This window comes from Scyliorhinus torazame, chromosome 11, assembly GCF_047496885.1.
Source record: "Scyliorhinus torazame isolate Kashiwa2021f chromosome 11, sScyTor2.1, whole genome shotgun sequence".
In the NCBI taxonomy this organism is placed as follows: Eukaryota; Metazoa; Chordata; class Chondrichthyes; order Carcharhiniformes; family Scyliorhinidae; genus Scyliorhinus; species Scyliorhinus torazame.
The window spans coordinates 67,547,103-67,564,776 of record NC_092717.1 but is presented as its reverse complement, the minus strand read 5'-3'; the positions used below and the strand labels follow the sequence as shown (position 1 = coordinate 67,564,776).

Genomic DNA, 17,674 nt, shown 5'->3' with positions numbered 1-17,674 from the left:
GAAATAGTGTTTTTTTCCAAATTTAAATCTGAAATAGTGGTTTACCCAAAAGACTCACCTATACATCCTCAACAGATCCAGACCCTTAAAGGACATTTAATGGTAAGTAAGTTAAAACCCTTCCGTGTAGATTTGGGACCCTATGATAACTTAAAATATAGTTTGAAATAGATTAGTTCCCATCTGGTCTAAGCAAGGGAATTCAAGGGATAGAAGACCTTAGAGTAGCCAACTAGCTAAGAAGTTATAGGATATAGTAATTCAGAAAGGATTAAAATCTTTATTCTTAACGAAAGTTGACCTTAGAAATACACATTCCAAGTAATCAGCCTAGTCGGGGGGCTTCCCCCCCCCCCCCCCCTCACTCTTCTTAGATCAGCCGCCAGCGCTTCCTTGGGCTCGCTCTCGGGATTCCGGCGTCCTCGACCTCCCTTTTGTCCCCCAGCAAATGTGTCCAAGTTTGCAGACGACACTAAGATAAGTGGTAAAGCAAAAAGTGCAGAGGATACCGGAAGTCTACAGAGGGATTTGAATAGTTTAAGTGAATGGCCTAAGGTCTGGCAGATGGAATACAATGTCGACAAATGTGAGGCTATCCATTTTGGTAGAAATAATAGCAAAAGGGATTATTATTTAAATGATAAAATATTAAAACATGCCGCTGTGCAGAGAGACCTGGGTGTGCTAGTGCATGAGTCACAAAAAGTTGGTTCACAGGTGCAAAAGAAGGCAAATGGAATTTTGTCCTTCATTACTAGAGGGATGGAGTTTAAGACTAGGGAGGTTATGCTGCAATTGTATAAGGTGTTAGTGAGGCCACACCTGGAGTAGCGTGTTCAGTTTTGGTCTCGTTACCTGAGAAAGGACGTACTGGTGCTGGACGGTGTGCAGAGGAGATTCACTAGGTTAATCCCAGAGCTGAAGGGGTTGGATTACGAGGAGTGGTTGAGTAGACCGGGACTGTACTCGTTGGAATTTAGAAGGATGCAGGGGGATCATTTAGAAACGTATAAAATTATGAAGGGAATAGATAGGATAGATGCGGGCAGGTTGCTTCCACTGGCAGGTGAAAGCAGAACTAGGGAGCATAGCCTCAAAATAAGGGGAAGTAGATTTAGGACTGAGCTTAGGAGGAACTTCTTCACCCAAAGGGTTGTGAATCTATGGAATTCCTTGCCCAGTGAAGCAGTTGAGGCTCCTTCATTTAATGTTTTTAAGATAAAGACAGATAGTTTTTTGAAGAATAAAGGGATTAAGGGTTATGGCGTTCGGGCCAGAAAGTTGAGCTGAGTCCAAAAAAGATCAGCCATGATCTCATTGAATGGCGGAGCAGGCTTGAGGGGCCAGATGGCCTACTCCTGCTCCTAGTTCTTATGTTCCTCCCCCGTCAGCAGAGCAGCTCCCCCCACCCCTCCCTTCCCCCTACTAACAGCACCAGAAACTCAACCCCCCATATCAAACTTATCACCTGCTCACCCCCCACTATGCTTCCATGAGCTAGCTCACCTAGCCAGCCTGGTAGCTCCCGCTCATGGCACCAGACAATCTATCTCCCCATTGCTCTCCCTCCTCCCACCCACTTGTACATACATATTCAAAGCATCACAGTCCCCAGTAAACAAACAGTAGAAAAAAATCCCTTCACCCACCTTCCAATGGAACAGAGTTAACTTACATTTCTGAGCAGCTGGTCAAACATCTTATCACAACGGAAACCAAAGAAAAAAGGAAGGGGCAAATAAAAATAACCCCTTGTTAAAGAGAGCACTGCTTATTCAAAAACAACACAGAAGTTATTTTGACCAAATCGCCACCCCAATGCCCTCCCCCAGGGTTCAGTGACCTTCATCCCCTGCTAGCCTTTTGTCCTTGATAAAGTTAATAACTTAATCAGATTATTCAAAATAAAGTTCCTGGCCCTCAAACGTGACCCAAAGACGCGCCGGAAACAACATCCCGAACTTCACCCCCTTCTTGAAGCGGGACGATTTTGCCCTGTTAAATCCGGCTCGCCTTCTGGCCAGTTCCGCACCCAGGTCCTGGTAGATGTGCAACTCACAGTTCTCCCGCATGCAACTCCGTACCTGTTTGGCCCACTGCAAGATCTGTTCCTTGTCCAGGAACCGGTGCATTCGCACCACCAACGCCCTCGGCGGTTCATTCACTCGCTGCTTCCTCGCAAGAGCTCTGTGTGCTCTGTCCACTAGGCCCAGTACCACCCGATCGATTGATGCTTTAATTGGGTCCAGCATATCTTTCTTTAGCTTAGCGAAGCTCTCCTCAAAGAACTTCACCAGCTGTACCTTCGACCACTGTGCCACCGCACCAGGATCCTGCGACTTCGCTATGCTTTCCTGCGCTGCCGGCTCTGCCTTGCTTGACTGTATCTCCTAACACGGCCACTTCTAGTCCACTGCTCCATACACTGGTGGGGGATTTCTCCTCAGTCTCACTCCACCGATTTATCAAGTGAAGTTCCGAAACAAACGGGAGAAAAGGTCCAAAATTTCATTACAAGCGGGAGCTACCAAATGTGCGACCTCCTACTCCATGGCCGCCACGGAAGTCCTGATGATACAAAAGTAGGTACAAGAGAAAGTTGTGGGGTGGACACAGAGTCTGCAAGGGAATTAAGGGCTATGGAGAGAGAGTGGGTAAATGGAGTTGAAATCAGCCATGATTGAATGGCGGAGTGGACTCAATGGGCCGAATGGCCTTACTTCTGCTCCTATGTCTTATGGTCTTATTGATAGGTCAAGTGAGTGGGGAAAAACTTTGCAGATGGGATGAGTATAATGTGGGAAAATGTGAGATTATCCACTTTGGTTTTAAGAGGATATTATTTTGAGGAAAGTAGGATATTATTTAAATTGAGAGGGACTTTCTCTACATATATTATTAGAGGGACTTTCTCTCTCTCTCTCTCTCTATATATATATATATATATATATATATTAAGAGGAAAGCAGGATATTTTTTAAATTGAGAGGGACTGCACAATGCTGCGGTACAGTGAAATCTGGGTGTCCTTGTACACGTACTGCAAATTAGCATGCGGGTCTTTTTTATCCTTTCATGGGATGTGGGCGTTACTGGCAGGGATAGCATTTCTTTTCCATCCCAAATTGACGTTGAACAGAGTAATTTTCCACACCATTTCACAGGGCAGTTAAGAGCCAATGTGAAAACTGGGCTGACTGGAACAGTCAGGCTAGAACACAGCAATTCTGGAGCACAAGTCTTCAGTACTGCAGGCAGGATGTTGTCAGTGCACAGACTTTGCTGTACCCAGGACACTTTGTTGTTTCTTATATCACTTGGAGTGAATCAAATTGCCTGAAGACTGGCATCTGTAATACTGAGGACCTTACGAGGAGCCACTCTGCTCTTGATAGAACTACCATCCGGATTCAGTGATGCACTTTGCGAAGCGCTAAGTCTCAGTAGAAATTTAAGTTAAAACTTCTCAGGTGCAAATAAGAATTGTTTTATTTGTCTTATTTGAACACAGAACATACAGTGCAGTAGGAGGCCATTTGGCCCATCGAGTCTGCACAGACCCACTTAAGCCCTCACTTCCACCCTATCCCCATAACCCCATCTAACCTTTTTGGTCACTAAGGTCAATTTATCATGGCCAATCCATCTAACCTGCATTACTTTGGACTGTGGGAGGAAACCGGAGCACCCGGAGGAAACCCTCGCAGACACGAGGAGAACGTGCAGACTCCGCACAGACAGTGACCCAGCGGAGAATCGAACCTGGGACCCTGGCGCTATGAAGCCACAGTGCTATCCACTTGTGCTACCGTGCTGCCCAAGTGGATTATCAAGCACACTGCTGTGGATTTGGAGTCATATGTCGGTTTAGGATAGTCGTTTTCATTTCGAAAGAACATTAGTGAACCAGATAAGTTTAATGACAATCTGATAGTTTCATGATCATCATTATTGCGACTATATTTTTATTCCAGATTTATTCAATTTAAATCCCTCCAGCTGTCATGGTGGGAATTGGAGTCAAGTCTCCAGGGCATTAATCCGTGCCTCTGGATTGTTCGTCAGCTATGCTATTGTAAATCAATTTGAACTTCAAACAAAACTTTTACACATTTTAGCAGTAAACATGTGTGAAGCATAATAAACTACCATACAACAGAAATACTATTTCATAGTACTACCAAGTATACCGGTATTGTCCTTCAGCAACCAAATAAATCTATTGATTACAATTGAAAGTCATTTAAAAGGCAATTCGTAGACAATTTGATACTTTCAAAGAATCACAGAAATGATTTTCTTGCGTAGGCAAACAGCTCGCAATCACTTTAGAAGTCAAAGTCTGAAAAATGAAATATGAAGACAGGGAGACAGCGAATAGTTCAGTCAAAGTATAGATTGATTCCGGAAAGAGAAATCCAGCTCAAAATGGCCGACCGAAACTTCAGTTATACTGTATCATATCTATCTTTAGCCATCTAATTACACCCCAATATAATCCTAATTGGTTTGCGTTAGACTCAAACACATTTGATTTGGCAGCAAGCCGTCCATCTTTAATATGCAACATGAACCTGAAATGAATTCCTATATGAGTTATGGAATGCTGTTATCGAACTGGTTTGTTACTGAATACAATAGTGCCTTTAGGCTCCTGTGGCATTGCCATGGATACTGCCCTGTCCTTGGTCACTTTATCTTACAAATGTATTTGTTAGCTGAGTAGGAATTTCTGTTTGCTGCTGTTTTTTTGAAATGCTGAATGTGTGTTTTAAAATGAGTGATTCAATAGGCCAGGGGCTCAATACTAAATAGCTATTTTTCGAACTATCACTTCTATGTATTAGATGTATTAGGAAACAACGGGCTTCTACAGCTCTTTTGACTGAAGATGGTTGAAAATACCCTTGTCTTTTGCATTGACATGCTGGAGTCCTCCATCTTTGTAAATGAGGATGTTCATAGAGCCTCCACAAGTGTGTCCTGGGTAGAGAGAGCTGTGTGTCGTCTCATACATTTGAAAATTATTACTTTGCCTTTGGATGATCTCTCTATAGGTAGCATGTAGATGAGAAATAGAGAGAGCCAAGGATAGATCTAGAATCACAATAGATGTAGCAGCGCAGGAACAGGAAGAGAATCCATTCCAAGTGATTCTCTGGCTACAATTAGGTAACAATTGAGCCAGAGGAGACTAGTTCCACTCAACTGGGGATAGTGGCGAGGACGAAGGTTGGACAGGGAAGGGAGCTAATATTTCAAGTCTTTGTCAAAGACATGAGAACTGAAAATAGGGTCAGACTTATACTATTGTGTGGGGGGGCGTGGAGCAGTGGGGCTGGATAAAGGGAGAATTGTGGGCAGCACAGTAGCCTTGTGGATAGCACAATTGCTTCACAGCTCCAGGGTCCCAGGTTCGATTCCGGCTTGGGTCACTGGCTGTGCGGAGTCTGCACATCCTCCCCGTGTGTGCATGGGTTTCCTCCGGGTGCTCCGGTTTCCTCCCACAGTCCAAAGATGTGCAGGTTAGGTGGATTGGCCATGATAAATTGCCTTCAGTGTCCAAAATTGCCCTTAGTGTTGGGTGGGGTTACTGGGTTATGGGGATAGGGTGGCGGTGCTGAACTTGGGTAGGGTGCTCTTTCCAAGAGCCGGTGCAGACTCGATGGGCTGAATGGCCTCCTTCTGCACTGTAAATTCTATGATAAGAAGATATTTCCTCCAATTAAATATTGGGAAGATTGTAGTCAATGTTTTCTGGCTCTGCTCCAAACTCACCAACTCCATCTTTCTCTCTGGGACCAATCTGAGTAAGCTAGTCTGCTCCCAACCGAGGTGTCATATTTGATCCTGAGATGTGTTTCCAACCTCATTTATGCCCTTAATAAGACCACCTATTTCCACCTCTCTAACATTGCTCTAATTCATTCCCATCTCATCTGCAGCTGAAACCCTCATTTATACCTTTTGTTATCTCGTCTTGACTACTCTTAACACATCCTGGCTCATCCCTCTTTCTATTCTTTGTAAATTTGTGCTCAACTGAAATTTTACTGCCCATGTCACCTCTTAATTGGACAAAGTCCCATTCTACCATCACTCATTGTTTACTGACCTACATTGGCTCCCATTCAAGTGACATCTTCACTTTAAAAATTCACATCCTTGTTTCCAATCACTCCATGGCCTACTCCCTCCCTTTTTCTGTAATCTTGTGCCCCACAACTCTCTGAGATGTGTTCTAATTCTGATCTTGTGTGTATTCCCAATTATAAATGCAACGACTTTGGTGGCTGTGCCTTCAGCTGTCAAGGCCCAACCTCTGCAACATCCACCCTACACTTTTCCACCTCATTTTCCTCCTTTAAGACACCCGTTAAAAGCTCTCACCTTGACCAAGCTTTTTGCATACCTGACCTAATATCTTACCAAGCTCACTGCCATACTTTACCAATATTGTCATGGACAGATGCATCTGCGATAGGTCAATTGGTGAGGGCAAGGCCAAGTAAGTATTTCCCCATTGTTAGTTCTCTCACCGCCTGCCATTTGTCCAGTCTGACAGATCCTCGAGGACTCAGCCAGCTGTGTCAGTGATAATGCACAATACATTCTGTGCCTTTGCTATCCTCTGTATTTCTAAGTGGTGCTCAACATTGGAAATCATTGATTAATCATGTTTCCTTTCTCATGCCTGACAAGATGCCATGAGACTTTGTGGGATCCAGAGTCAATGTTGAGGACTCCCAGGGTCACTTCCTCCTGTCTGACGAGACAGGACATATTGAGGGATGGTAATTAAAGAATCTGGGACACTGGTTCTAAGGTACGATTCATTGAGTATGATGATACCAGGCTGCTCCTCAACTAGTCTTTGGGACAGATTTCTCAATTTTGACTCAAGTTCCCACCTGTAACTGAGGCGGCGTTTTCAAGGTTGAATGGACAGAGTGTGACTGTTGTCATTTCCAGTGCTGAAATGGATGTCAGTGGTCTGTCAGGTTTCATTCTTATTTGAACATAGAACATACAGTGCAGAAGGAGGCCATTCGGCCCATCAAGTCTGCACCGACCCACTTAAGCCCTCACTTCCACCCTATCCCCATAACCCCTCCTAACCTTTTTGGTCACTAAGGGCAATTTATCATGGCCAATCCACCTAACCTGCACGTCTTTGGACTGTGGGAGGAAACCGGAGCACCCGGAGGAAACCCTCGCAGACACGGGGAGAACGTGCAGACTCCGCACAGACAGTGACCCAGCGCGGAATCGAACCTGGGACCCTGCGCTATGAAGCCACAGTGCTATCCACTTGTGCTACCGTGCTGCACAAGTGGATTTGGGCACTGCAGAAAAGTGGATTTGACTTTTCTGCAGTGGCTTACCAGGTCCGTTCAGAGAGCAGTTACGTGTCAAGCACACTGCTGTGGATTTGGAGTCATACGTCGGTTTAGGATAGTCATTTTCATTTCTAAAGAACATTAGTGAACCAGATAAGTTTAATGACAATCTGATAGTTTCATGATCATCATTATTATGACTATATTTTTATTCCAGATTTAGTCAATTTAAATCCCTCCAGCTGCCATGGTGGGAATTGGAGTCAAGTCTCCAGAGCATTAATCCGTGCCTCTGGATTGTTCGTCAGCTATGCTATTGTAAATCAATTTGAACTTCAAACAGAACTTTTACACATTTTAGCAGTAAACATGTGTGAAGCATAATAAACTACCATACAACAGAAATACTATTTCATAGTACTACCAAGTACACTGGTATTGTCCTCCAGCAATCAAATAAATACGGTTTACTCGACTTTGACAATTTCTTGTTGAACTACATGTATTTTCAAATTGTATTTTGTATCAGTGGAAAGGTAGAATAGCCATCAACAGAATAATTATTCAGAGGGGATTTTAATAACAGTTATGCAGCATTGCAATGGATTTAAATTAATGAACTTGCAGGGAAAAAAACTGGTTTCTTCAATATATTGCACACTCTGATGCGGCTGTAATAACTACACATTGTGCTGAAAAAGCACAATGTACAGACGTCGCACTGCTCAATCAGATTGAAAGGCACACTAATATGAAAGATGTAGTTCATGCTTTACAATATACAAATGTTTAGAAGGAGTAAAAGGAATCACATTTGCCACTACATTAGAGTTTTATTAAATATGGAAACAGGGTATTACTTTTCTCATGACACTTGTATGTAATGGATCTACCAGCCTAGCCGAATCTAATAAGAACGAATTGCTGGTGGAACTGAGGCACAGTCTTTTGCATCCAACGTTGTGTCAATTACAGATCTGTATTCCAATGTAACCTGGAATTTAAAACAAAGTTATTAATAAATGCTCAGAACAGAAGTACGTTTAGTGCCCTGTTCCTTGCCTCTTCCATCCCTCTATTTCACTTCAAGCAGCGATTTCCAAGGATTGGATGAGGGGCTTCCAATCTTTTGCATGCAGGGAATGGTCCACAGATATGAATATACTCACCAGAACACCCAACCTCCTTTCAAAAATATCAAAGATATTCAGAAAGTGCCAGTTAATGACAAATTTGAGACAGTATTACCCAATGACCCCTGCACCTGTTCAGAAACCCTCACACTTCAGTTTAAAAACATATGTTCTACAATTAATGGGATAACAGTATGAAAGCTGACTCAATGGAATGCAAGTTTAATTTAGTGCATTCATGCTTCACATTTACTTTTCACCTATCATAAGCACATGCTTCTAATTAGCGTATTAAAGAAACCGCATGTGGAGTCTAATTAGAAACAATGTATTTCAGATACTCCATTTTAATCAGACTTCCTGCTGCGCACAAGCTCTCACACAGTAAGCCTCTGGCTAAGTGCTAGCATTCCTGCCCGTGTCAGCAGATGTAGGGTTCAAAGCACTCTGGAAACAATCCTGGGGAGCAGAGGCCAGAGTTCCAGCTCTGAATCACTCAATCAACTAATATGAAGATGGCTATGGAAGGGGCATTCATGTCTCAGCCTGTCATCAACAACTTGCAAATCCCTGTATTCTACCATAAAGTCTCATCATACAGAACTGCTCTCAGTTTTCTGACCATTAATTTTAATAATGGAAAGTCATGGATAGAACACCTGTAATTTCCCGTTTTGTGTAAGCAAGTGAGGGCTCAGTGAAAGAAACGTTTATAATATTGACATTTTGATATTTAAAGTTTGTTACTACAGTAAAACGTGCTTTATATCGATGAATCAGTACTTCAAAGAACTCTGCTTATGCAAACTGTCTTCCATTTGCTGAGATCAATCATTCTCACCTTTCCAGTCTTGGGATCCACACGTGAGATTGTATGCTTTCTCCAATGTTCATTGAATGATTTCTTCTCTTGGCCTTGCAATGGTTTTGAAAAGTCAAACTCATCAATTCTCATCTAAAATGAGAACAAAAGTCCATAAGACCATAAGACAGAAGCAGAATTAGTCCACTTGGCCCATCGAGTCTGCTCCACCATTCAATCATGGCTGATATTTTTCTTATCCCAATTCTCCGGCCTTCTCCCCATAACCCCTGATCCCCTTATTAATCAAGAACCTGTCTATCCCTGTCTTAAAGACATTCAGTGATTTGGCCTCTACAGCCTTCTGCGGCAAAGAGCGCCACAGATTCACCACCCTCTGGCTGAAGAAATTCCTGAAGAAAGTCAGAAAGAGAAAAGGTACAGCACATTTCAGACCAAAGCACAGAGAAACATCTAACATTCTTTGCTTTCCCCATAAACAGAGGCTCCATTTGCCCTATCGCCCCAGTGAATACATTTCACAATACCATTGCTGGTTCAAAAGTAAATGTGCTTAGGGGACACACACACGCACGCACACACGCACTAATCATTTTGTCTGTTGTTTGGACAAAGGCCTTGTGGGTTGAAAGAAATTGACTTTTCTAATCAGCTATAACCATGAGAGTAAGGGAAGATGATAGAGGTAAAAGGGTTAAATGAGAACTCATTAAGAATAATTAACAATAATCATATTAAGCATTACTTCAGTGCAACAATAGCTGGAAACTCACTAAGGATTAATCCAGATAATGCTCTCTGATTTCTTTCTTGGGTTTCACATTTTGCAAACCGCTTGAGACTGCAAGGACAGTGACGTCAACTAGCTAAAAGGCCCCATTGTATGGTAAAACCTAGGCGGCGGTCCCAGTACGAGTAGTCCCGTTTCTATGGAAACAGCCAGTCTAGAGATATAATTTCTTAGCAAAAACTGTGTTTTTCTAATTAAAGATAATAATCTCCTTAAGAATCACTTACCGGGATGGAAAAACTTATTCTGTAATCACACTATCTAAATTTCTGTAACCTATTTATTTGCTGCTTGCTAATCGCCATTTTTCTTTTGTTTAAATCACTTAGTTATGTTATCCTGTCTATTATGATTTGATGAATTACCACGATCTGTAATGGAGTGAAAACTCAACTACTGTATTCGCTAAGGACAATTAATCTGACTAGCTTGCTGCAGGGCTAGTCAGAACTTCCTAAATGTTGTATTGAAAACAAGCTTACCAATTGCACAGCTGACAAATAAAGTACAAGTGGACTTTGCCAAAAAGTACAGACTTGACTATTATTTGGGAACTGAGAAGGGGTAACGGATATCCAGGGATCCGAATAGACATTGAGATCCATCAGGGATGTAGATTGGTATGGATCTGAACAGGAAGAGGAACCTGGGCAATACTTTCATCTTGATCATCTGCACCCTCCCAGAGGATACAATAGGATATAGATAGATTGGCACAGAAATGGCAGATGGGAGTTTAATCCAGACAAATGAGAGGTGATGCATTTTGGAGGATCAAATCTAGGTATGAATTATACTAAATGGTCGAACCCTTAGGAACATTAACATACAGAGGGATATGGGCATGCAGGTCCACAGTTCCCTAAAAGCGGCAACGCAAATAGCCAAGACGATTAAGAAGGCATATGGCATGTTTGCATTCATCAGTTGGGGCATTGAGTACAGGAGTTTGGAAATCATGTTGCAGCTATATAAACCCTTGGTTAGGCCACATTTGGAGTATTGCATGCAGTTCTGGTCACCACATTATCAGAAGGATGTGGAAGCTTTGGAGAGAGTGCAAAGAAAGTTCACCAGGATGTTGCCTGGTATCGAGGGTGTTGGCTAGGAGAGGTTGAATAAACTAGGATTGCTTTCGCTGGAAAGACAGAGGCTGAGGGGAGACCTGATAGAGCTCTCCAAAATTATGAGAGGCATAGACAGGGTGGATAGTCAAAAACTTTTTCCAAGGGTGAAATTACAAGAGGACACAGGTTCAAGGTGTAAGGGGGAAGGTTTAAGGGAGATATGCAGTGTACATTTTTCACACAGAGTGGTGGGTGCCTGGAACGTGCTGCCAGAGGATGTGGTGGAAGCAGGCACAGGAGCAACATTTAAGAGGCACCTGGATGGGTCTATGAATAGGGAGGAAATAGAGGGATGCGGACTGAGTAAGAGCAGAAGATTTTTTAAAATAAGTTAAGGCATCATGATCGGCACAGGCTTGGAGGGTCGAAGGGCCTGTTCCTGTGCTTTGTTCTTTTCAAAGCCTGTCTGGCCCTCTGCGACCACCTCTGGTACACAGTTCTCCAGTTCCTTAGCCAGGAATTTTGCGAGTATTTTCGCATCCACATTGAGCAGCAAAATGGGTCTGTAAGATCTGCATTTTGTTGGGTCTTTGTTTTTTAATTCGGTATCATCCTTATTGGATTCATTAATGAAATTCTTAGTTTTATAATCCTTACTTTTGGATTTCTTTCACGGAACATTTTCTCCATGTTCATTAAATTAAAGACATCTACGGGATTACCACCTCAGCCTTCTCGGTTTGTTTTTTTCCTGGTCTGTTCAGTCTTTCCTGATTTTTTATAACTTTTTGAGGGATGGAATCAAAATGTTTTCTGCATCTTCTCCAGTGTCTCTATACCATTTTTATAATATGAAGACCAGAACTCTGTGTGGTCCAACCAAGGTTCAAATCAAGTTTTGTCACACGACAATCGTCAGTAGGAATTTTCCCTTCCAGTCGGGGAACACTTCAGCAGTCAAGGGCATTCAGCCTCTGATCTTCGGGTAAGCGTTCTCCAAGGCGGCCTTCAGGAAGCGCGACAACGCAGAATCGCCGACCAGAAACTCAACTTCTCTTTCCCAAATATCATCCTGGTGAATCTACTCTAGATGACCAGTGTCCAGTAATGTTATCTGGTCAGGTCTTTTGAAACATCGTAAACAGTGAAAAAAACATCTGTAACTCATTTGCTTGTACAATACTAAAGGTATGTTTGACCAGCCAGTTTGTGTCCGTATGATCACAGCATGGCCAGATTACTCAAACCTTGAAATCCTCCCTGGCATGTGCTCCCCTGCTCTCTTTCCGAGCCTCTGCACCGTAGATGGTTTGTAGGGCACAAAGCATCAGGTTCTGTAGCTCCAAGGTCTCAATTAGGTCAGAGTTCCAAACAATACCTGAAACAAACAGTGCAGCGCTCATTAAATATCAAGTACTAGTTTAGTAAACTTACTGCATATTTGAACAGGACACAAATGTGCTCTCGGGCTGTGGGTGTTGCTGATAATGGTGCATTTAATGATTGACCCAGTTGACCTGGCCAACGGCTTGTTAAACCACTTCAGAGAGAATCAAAAGTCAACCACATTGTGTGGTCTACAGTCACATGGAGCCAGACTGCTTCCTTCAAGCTTTAATAACAATCTGGCATCATTCATGGTCAATTTGCTTTTCTGGTGCCAGTCACAATTTACCAGATTTATTACATTCAATTACACAATTTGCCATGGTGGGATTTGAACTATTAACCTTTGAAATGCTAATCCAGTAGTTTAACCAGGACATTACTATATCGCTTCAAGTGTGCATCATTGTGTTGTTATTAAAAAGAATTATGATAAATTTGGAGCTTTTAAGACAGACATACGCTTTGCTTATTTGAATTAAATCCCAGCAACAACATTCCGGAGGCGCAACACTTTGCAGAACAGAGTTCACTTGATCTGTGCTCCTTTCATCAGTTAAACATCAACCCCCTGTGACTGCAGTGTGTATTATCTACTCAATGCACTGCAGCAAGTCACTAAGATATCTTTGTCAGTACTATCCAAACCCAAAACTACCACTACTCAGAAGGACAAGGTCGGCAGGTGCATGGGAACACCCTCAACACCAACTCATGCACTATCCCTATTTCTTCATCATAACTGGGCCAAAACCCTGGAATTCCCTGCCCTGCTTAAAAGCATCGAGGAAGCACCTTTGTGTCGACTGCAGCAATTTAAGTGCTGTCCAATCAGCACTATCTCAATGATAGCTGGGGCTGGGCAGCTGGTGACGTCCACACCCTAAGAATTATTTTTAAAAAACTTACCCTACCACTGAAATAAAACAGATAATACTGTGCAAAGCAGCAAAATTGGAACACTCAAAATCTGGTTCTGCATTAACCCTTTCAGTACTGAAGCGGACACAGATTTCTACACACCCTGAGCTAGCAGCATCTTTGTAAAATGAATGGAGGCTCTGGAATCAATTTGTATTACCATAATACGAGAGAGATTTTAACATTTTAGTTCCAACAGAATGTATGTCTAAAATAAAATTCAAATAGATGCATAATAATTGTGAATATTTAATAACTTGAACAATTTTGAGAGTATTCTGTTGATGTGGAGGCTTACTAGTAGAGTAAGTAAATGACAAAAGTGGAATTGATGAAGGGAATTGAGGAACAGCAGCACCATCTCCAACACAAATCTATCTGTAGCATGGATCCTCTGAGCAATAACCCTTGGTTGTTTACAGCTGTGCTGACAAATACATGCAATTTAACATTCTGATGCTATCACTTGTGTGACAATTAAGTGAATTAAATATCTACCTCTGTCAAATGTCTTGATGTCATCCAGAGAACCATACAATTCACCCAACTTCTCACAACCTTCTTTTAGTACGGAGCCTGTACGGAACACAGCTGCGTGACTCTGCATACACTGTTGAAAATAGGAATTAAAGGAACATCAATCTCAATTCTCAGGTACAGCCATTGAATGAGCAAAGTGGATTAGTCACATCAAGCACCTGCTTGCTAATAAGCAGTAAAACTTTACTTAAGGTGGACAAGTCCCCAGGTCCGGATGGGATCTATCCCAGGTTACTAAGGAAAGTGAGAGAGGAAATAGCTGGGGCCTTAACAGATATCTTTGCAGCATCCTTGAACACGGGTGAGGTACCGGAGGACTGGAGAATTGCTAATGTTGCCCCCTTGTTTAAGAAGGGTAGCAGGGATAATCCAGGTAATTATAGACCGGTGAGCCTGACGTCAGTGGTAGGGAAGCTGCTGGAGAAGGTATGGAGGGATAGGATCTATTCCCATTTGGAAGAAAATGGGCTTATCAGTGATAGGCAACATGGTTTTGTGCAGGGAAGGTCATGTCTTACCAACTTAATAGAATTATTTGAGGAAGTGACAAAGTTGATTGATGAGGGAAGGGCTGTAGATGTCATATACATGGACTTCAGTAAGGCATTTGATAAGGTTCCCCATGGTCGGCTGATGGAGAAAGTGAAGTCTCATGGCGTCCAGGGTGTACTAGCTAGATGGATAAAGAACTGGCTGGGCAACAGGAGACGGAGAGTAGTAGTGAAAGGGAGTTTCTCAAAATGGAGAACTGTGACCAATGGTGTTCCACAGAGATCCGTGCTGGGACCACTGATGTTTGTGATATACATAAATGGTCTGGAGGAAGGTATAGGTGGTCTGATTAGCAAGTTTGCAGATGACACTAAGATTGGTGGAGTAGCAGATAGTGAAGGGGACTGTCAGAGAATACAGCAGAATATAGATAGACTGGAGAGTTGGGTGGAGAAATGGCAGTTGGAGTTCAATCCGGCAAATGCGAGGTGATGCATTTGGAAGATCCAATTCAAGAGCGAACTATACGGTAAATGAAAAAGCCCTGGGGAAAATTGATGTACAGAGAGGTCTGGGTGTTCAGGTCCATTGTACCGTGAAGGTGGCTGCGCAGGTCGATAGAGTGGTCAAGAAGGCATGCTTTCCTTCATCGGAAAGGGTATTGAGTACAAGAGTTGGCAGGTCATGTTACAGTTGTATAAGACTTTGGTTCGGCCACATTTGGAATACTGCGTACAGTTCTCGTCGCCACATTACCAAAAGGATGTGGATGCTTTGGAGAAGGTGCAGAGGAGGTTCACCAGGATGTTGCCTGGTATGGAGGGCGCTAGCTATGAAGAGAGGTTGAGTAGATTAGGATTATTTTCATTCGAAAGACGGAGGTTGAGGGGGGACCTCATTGAGGTCTACAAAATCATGAGAGGTACAGACAGGGTGGATAGCAAGAAGCTTTTTCCCCAGAGTGTGGGACTCAATTACTAGGGCTCACGAGTTCAAGGTGAGAGTGGAAAAGTTCAAGGGAGATATGCTGGTACGATAGCGTCATTTAAGATGTATCTAGACAGCTACATGAATGGGCAGGGAGCAGAGGGATACAGATCCTTCGAAAATAGGCGACAGTTTTAGATATTGGATCTGGATCGGCACAGGCTTGGAGGGCCCAAGGGCCTGTTCCTGTGCTGTAATTTTTCTTTGTTCTTTGTCTTTGTTCTTTAAAAGGATTTCAAGCGAAAATAAAAAAAATTCTAATTTATATCAGAACAAAGGATAAGTCCGGGAAGATAACGAGGGATATTGCAGGAGGGAAGGCTTCAGATATGTGGATCATTGGGATATCTTCTGGGGAAGGTAGGACCTTGTACATGAAGGACGGATTGCACCTAAAATGGAGGGGCACCAATATCCTGGGTCGGAGGTTTGCTGGAGCTCTTTGGGAGGGTTTAAACTAGTTTGGCAGGGGGATGGGAATCAGAGCTATGGGTCAGAGGATAGGGCAGCTGTTGAACAGGTAGAAATAGTATGCAGCGAGTCTGTGAGGAAAGATAGACAGTTGATAGGGCAAAGTTGCACTGAGTGGAATGGGTTAAAGTGTGTCTGTTTCAATGCAAGGAGTGTCAGCAATAAGGGAGATGAACTTGGAGCATGGGTCAGTACTTGGAACTACGATGTTGTGGCTATTACGGAGACATGGATTTCACAGGGGCAGGAATGGTTGTTAGATGATCCGGGGTTTATATACTTTCAGAATAGGGAGGGAGGTAAAAGAGGAGGGGGTGTAAATAACTGTAAATCAGGGACTGCATTACAGCTACAAAAAAGGAGGGTTTGTCTACTGAGTCAGTATGGGTGAAAGTCAGAAACAAGAAAGGAGCAGTCACTTTATTGGGAGTTTTCTATAGACCCCCAATAGCAGCAGAGAGATAGAGGAACAGATTGGGCGGCAGATCTTGGAAACAGAGTTGTTGTCATGGGTGACTTCAACTTCCCTAATATTGACTGGAACCTCCTAACTGCAAATGGTTTGGATGGAGCAGATTTTGTCAGTTGTTTACAGGAAGGTTTCCTGACTCAATATGTAGATAGGCCAACTAGGGGGGAGGCCATATTGGACTTGGTGCTCGGTAACGAACCAGGCCAGGTGTCAGATGTCTCGGTGGGTGAGCATTTCGGTGACAGGGACCACAACTCCTTGACCGTTACCATAGTCATGGAGAGGGATAGGAACAGACAGTATGGGAAGGTATTCAATTGGGGGACGGGAAATTATACTGCTATTAAACAGGAGCGGAGGAGCATAAAGTGGGAACAATTGTTCTTGGGGAAATGCACAACAGTAATGTGGGGGTTGTTTAAGGAGCACCAGCTGTGGGTGCTGGATAGTTTTGTCGCACTGAGAAGAGGAAGGAATGGTAAGGTGAAGGAGCCTTGGATGACAAGAAAAGTGGAACTTCTAGTCAAGAGGAAGAAGGAAGCTTACGTAAGGTTGAGGAAGCATGGATCTGGCATGGCTCTAGAGGGTTACAAGGTAGCCAGGAAGGAACTCAAAAATGGACTTAGCAGAGCTAGAAGGGGGCATGAAAAAGCCCTGGCGGGAAGGATTAGGGAAAACCCCAAGGCATTCTACACTTATGTGAGAAATAAGAGGATGATCAGAGATAGTGGAGGCAACTTGTGCCTGGAGTCGGAGGAGATAGGGGAGGCCCTAAATGAATATTTTGCTTCAGTATTCACTAGAGAGAGGGACTTTGTTGCTCATAAGAACAGTGTGAACCAGGTTAATAGACTCAAACAGGTTGGTACTAAGGGGGGGGATGTGCTGGAAATTTTTTAAAGCATCAGGATAGATAAGTCCCCTGGGCTTGACGGGATATACCCAAGGTTACTACGGGAAGCGAGGGAGGAGATTGCGCCGTTGGCGATGATCTTTGCGGCCTCACTCTCCACTGGAGTAGTACCGGATGATTGGGGGGAGGCGAATGTTGTTCCCCTGTTCAGGGAAATCCCTGGGAATTACAGACCAGTCAGTCTTACATCTGTGCTGAGCAAAATATTGGAAAGGATTCTGAGAGATAGGATTTCTGATTATTTAGAAAAACATAGTTTGATTAAAGATAGTCAGGTATCTGGGCAGCACGGTAGCATTGTGGATAGCACAATTGCTTCACAGCTCCAGGGTCCCAGGT

At 43.2% G+C, this 17,674-nt stretch overlaps 1 protein-coding gene across 3 annotated transcripts in view; it reads right to left on the bottom strand.

Annotated features, from left to right (window-relative positions):
- Positions 1-7,897: 7,897 nt before the first annotated feature.
- The window catches only part of sdha (succinate dehydrogenase complex, subunit A, flavoprotein (Fp)), a 123,432-nt gene continuing 113,655 nt past the window's right edge, over positions 7,898-17,674 (bottom strand). For all 3 annotated transcript variants that reach the window (XM_072467376.1, XM_072467377.1, XM_072467375.1), the window contains exons 12-15: positions 13,959-14,070; positions 12,401-12,531; positions 9,315-9,428; positions 7,898-8,334 (exon numbers count right to left, since the gene is read on the bottom strand). In XM_072467376.1, coding sequence (XP_072323477.1) covers positions 8,248-8,334; positions 9,315-9,428; positions 12,401-12,531; positions 13,959-14,070 — 444 coding nt within the window. In that variant the 3' untranslated portion in view covers positions 7,898-8,247. The remainder of the gene's footprint in view (positions 8,335-9,314; positions 9,429-12,400; positions 12,532-13,958; positions 14,071-17,674) is intronic.